Here is a 3,288-nt window from a genome sequence, read left to right as displayed (position 1 = left end):
CGTGGTTCCAAAATCTTCTGAGTATTCCTTTAAAGTTTCAATGAGGAGAGATGCTAAAGTATTGCAGGAGTCAGACTGAAGTTCTTCTTCCTCCTTTTCCATCATGTAAACTACATTTATCAAAGACAGATTCTTCAACAGCTGTTTGATGCATTCAAATGTTTATTTTTTTTAATGTTTTTAAGAGAAATAGTATTTTTTTTCTTTTTCAATGCTTCTTTCTTTCTTTCCTTCCTTCTGTGTTTATAATGAAGGTTTTATCAATGTTTTCAGAGGTTTTTCTTCTTCAATGCTTGATTTCTTTTTCTTTCTTTCCTTCCTTCCCTATGTTCGTAATGATATCAATCATTTTTGTTGGCAGTTTTGCTTCTTCGATGCTTCTTTCTTTCTTTTTGTCATCTTTTTCCCCTTTCTTCATCTTTCCATGACACAGTTTCATCTCTTCGTAGACAGGGTCCAAACCGGGGCCGAATGTAGGGTCAATACCGGGGGTGCACGTTTGAATCTTGCCGGGGCTGTACACAGGGCTCATCAAGGGGCCGAATGTTGTACCCACAATTGGGGCAATCCCAAGGCTCCCACTGGGTGTATGAGTGGGCCTCCTGCTGGGGGAGCGTGTGGGGCCCACGTTGGAAACGTGCGCTACGCTCTCGCTGAGGGCGCAAGTAGGGCCCATGTTGTGGACGCTGGTGGGGCTCACGTCGGGCACGTGCACGGGGCCGCCACTGTTGGTGTGGGTGAGGCTGCTGCTGGGGGTGTCGGTGGTCTCCATTCTTGGGACGTGGGAGCACCTCGCACTGGAGGTCTGGGTGAGGCTGCTGCTGCAGGTCTGGGTGAGGCTGCTGGTGGTCTGGGTGAAGCTGTTGGCGGTCTGGGTGAGGCTGCTGCTGCAGGTGTGGGTGAGACTGCTGCAGGTCTGGGTGAGACTGCTGCTGGAGGTCTGGGTGAGGCTGCTGCTGGAGGTCTGGGTGAGGCTGCTGCAGGTCTGGGTGAGGCTGCTGCTGGAGGTCTGGGTGAGGCTGCTGCTGCAGGTCTGGGTGAGGCTGCTGCAGGTGTGGGTGAGACTGCTGCTGGAGGTCTGGGTGAGGCTGCTGCTGCAGGTCTGGGTGAGGCTGCTGCTGGCGGTCTGGGTGAGGCTGCTGCTGGAGGTGGACCTGTGGCTCCCGCCGGGGTCTCATGTAGGGCTTATACCGGGGTCCCATGTAGACCTCACGTCGGGGTCGCATACAGGGCCCCTGCTGGAGACTGACACCGGGGCGAGCCCAGGCCAGCACCACATAGAGGGCTTTGGTGCCCAACACGCGGCCGTTCATCTCCTTCATGGCCTTGCTGGCCTCCTCTGGGGACGAAAAACACACAAATCCAAATCCTTTGCACCGTTCCCCCTCTCTCACCACCTGTGGAAGAGACACAAGTTTAACTCTTTCAGTTCAGGTATGAAAAAATTCAATTGAACATCATCTTTCTCAGAGTTCCTACTCATTCAAAATGCCTGTCACCTTAGTTTACACAGGACGTATTGGCATACGACAGGAATTAGGAATTAGAAATCCATTAAAGTTTGTAATTCACTGCTACTTGACTGCTCACCTTGACGCTTACGATGCTTCCAAATGGACTAAAAGCTCTGTACAGACGCTCCTCGTCCATGCCCGAGTCCAAGTTGTGGATGTACAGGTTGACCCCCTAGTTAATTCAAGGACAAAGGAGAAGTTAGTGCCAAACAGAATAACAGTCATTCACTCTCTGTAAACAGTACAGCCTGGACTCAAAGGTCCTCTGCCACTTTCATTCTGAGGGTGAAGGATCTGCTCCTCAAAAAGTGATCGGACACATGAGTTCAGTGACCTACTGACCTGATACCTGGCCCCGCGATCCAGGGTCTCGGGCTCAAACCGGCGCCTGAGCTCGATCTGCCGCTCTCCTCTCCTCTGGGCTCGGCTCACGAACAGCTGCCGGCCGTTGAAATATTTGCCATTAAGGTCGTCCACCGCCTGGGAGGAAATAAACATGGTTATCGTGATTTGAAGCAGAATGTGTCATCTATCCATCAGTCGTCCTCAGAAGTGGTTCTTACCTTCTGTGCGTCCTCATGTGTCTCGAACCGGGCAAATCCAAATCCCTTTGACCCTCCGTTCTCGTCCCTCATCACGCAGACACTGGATGTTGGTCCTGTCATAAACAGCAGATGATTAATATCGGTTCACATCCTCAGCTGTGAATGCTGAGTGGAGATTAAATCTGACTCTCTTACCGTATCTGCTGAAGAGCTCTTTTAGCTTCCCATCATCCATGTCCTCTCCAAAGTTCTTGACATAGACGTTGGTAAACTCCCTGGACTGTATTGCCAGCTCAGCCTCCCTGTCCTCATAGGGCTGGAACGGTTCGATCGTTCTGTTGAAGAAAATATCATGAAACATAAACCTGCCTTCATAACTTGCAGTAGCAGGATGGAGCAGTTTGAGGAGCAGAAGTCACACTTACACTTGCTGGTCATTAAACAGCATGCCGTTCAGCCTCTTCGTGGCCTGCTCAGCGGCCTCTGCAGTTTCAAACTGCACGTAGCCGTAACCCCTGGAGATGTTGTTGTCGTCACAGGCCACCTAGAAAGAGGAAGACTCAGGAGTCAGAAACATTCACAAGCATCATGCATTTCCACAAAAACAATCAACTCCACAAGATTCAAGACTGTTTTGCAAAGTAAACGCTCTACATGTCAACAGGGCAAGGCCCCCGTACTCACTTTACAGGACAGCACTGTCCCGAAGGCTGAAAAGGTGTCCAGCAGGGCCAGGCTGTCGATGGACTTGTCAAGGTTCTTGATGAGGATGTTGGCCGCTCCGCTGGCTCTCTGGGAGGGGTTATGTTGGCACCACATGATCCGAACCGGCCGGCCGTTGATCGCAGTGAATGCCAATTCATCCAGGGCTCGCTCAGCTACACACAGACCACAAGAAAAGACAAAAAAAAACAACAGCTTGTTAACAGGGTCGCCCCTCGAGATGCAGCATCACACAGGACTAAGACTGAAAACATGAAGAAAGACACTCTGGAGGCACAGCGCCTCCTTTAGAGCTTGTTTAGATAAAACTCACCATCTTGGCGGTTCTGGAAGTTCACAAAACCATAACCAAGGGAGCGGCGGGTCAGGCGGTGTCTGCAGATCCTCACAGAGATGACGGGCCCCACCTGGCTGAAGGCCTCATACACCATCATCTCAGTGGTGCTGGGGTGCAGGTCTCCCACATAGAGAGAAGCTGTCGGGTTTATGGGCGCAAACTGGTCCAT

At 51.1% G+C, this 3,288-nt stretch overlaps 1 protein-coding gene across 1 annotated transcript; it reads right to left on the bottom strand.

Moving 5' to 3' along the window:
* Positions 1–479: 479 nt before the first annotated feature.
* On the bottom strand, positions 480–3,288 carry LOC115402352 (polyadenylate-binding protein 1-like). The gene is made up of 10 exons (XM_030110860.1): positions 3,096–3,288; positions 2,744–2,937; positions 2,485–2,603; positions 2,255–2,394; positions 2,078–2,172; positions 1,857–1,994; positions 1,591–1,686; positions 1,192–1,397; positions 647–773; positions 480–602 (listed from the first exon to the last, which is right to left on the bottom strand). Exons 1-10 carry the CDS (start codon positions 3,286–3,288, stop codon positions 480–482), a joined length of 1,431 nt encoding a protein of 476 aa, XP_029966720.1.

Source organism: Salarias fasciatus, chromosome 15 (assembly GCF_902148845.1).
Source record: "Salarias fasciatus chromosome 15, fSalaFa1.1, whole genome shotgun sequence".
NCBI classification, from domain to species: domain Eukaryota; kingdom Metazoa; phylum Chordata; class Actinopteri; order Blenniiformes; family Blenniidae; genus Salarias; species Salarias fasciatus.
Note: the sequence above shows the minus strand (reverse complement) of the source record. Positions and strands in the feature narration are given on the sequence as shown.

Excerpts from the sequence above, each read along its gene's own strand:
- LOC115402352 (XM_030110860.1), bottom strand. The coding sequence starts at position 3,288 with ATGGACCAGTTTGCGCCCATAAACCCGACAGCTTCTCTCTATGTGGGA. Across the intron at positions 2,395-2,484 it reads CTGTTTAATGACCAGCAAGT|AACGATCGAACCGTTCCAGC; the intron begins GTAAGTGTGACT and ends TTTCTTCAACAG. Across the intron at positions 1,687-1,856 it reads ATCGCGGGGCCAGGTATCAG|GGGGTCAACCTGTACATCCA; the intron begins GTCAGTAGGTCA and ends TGAATTAACTAG.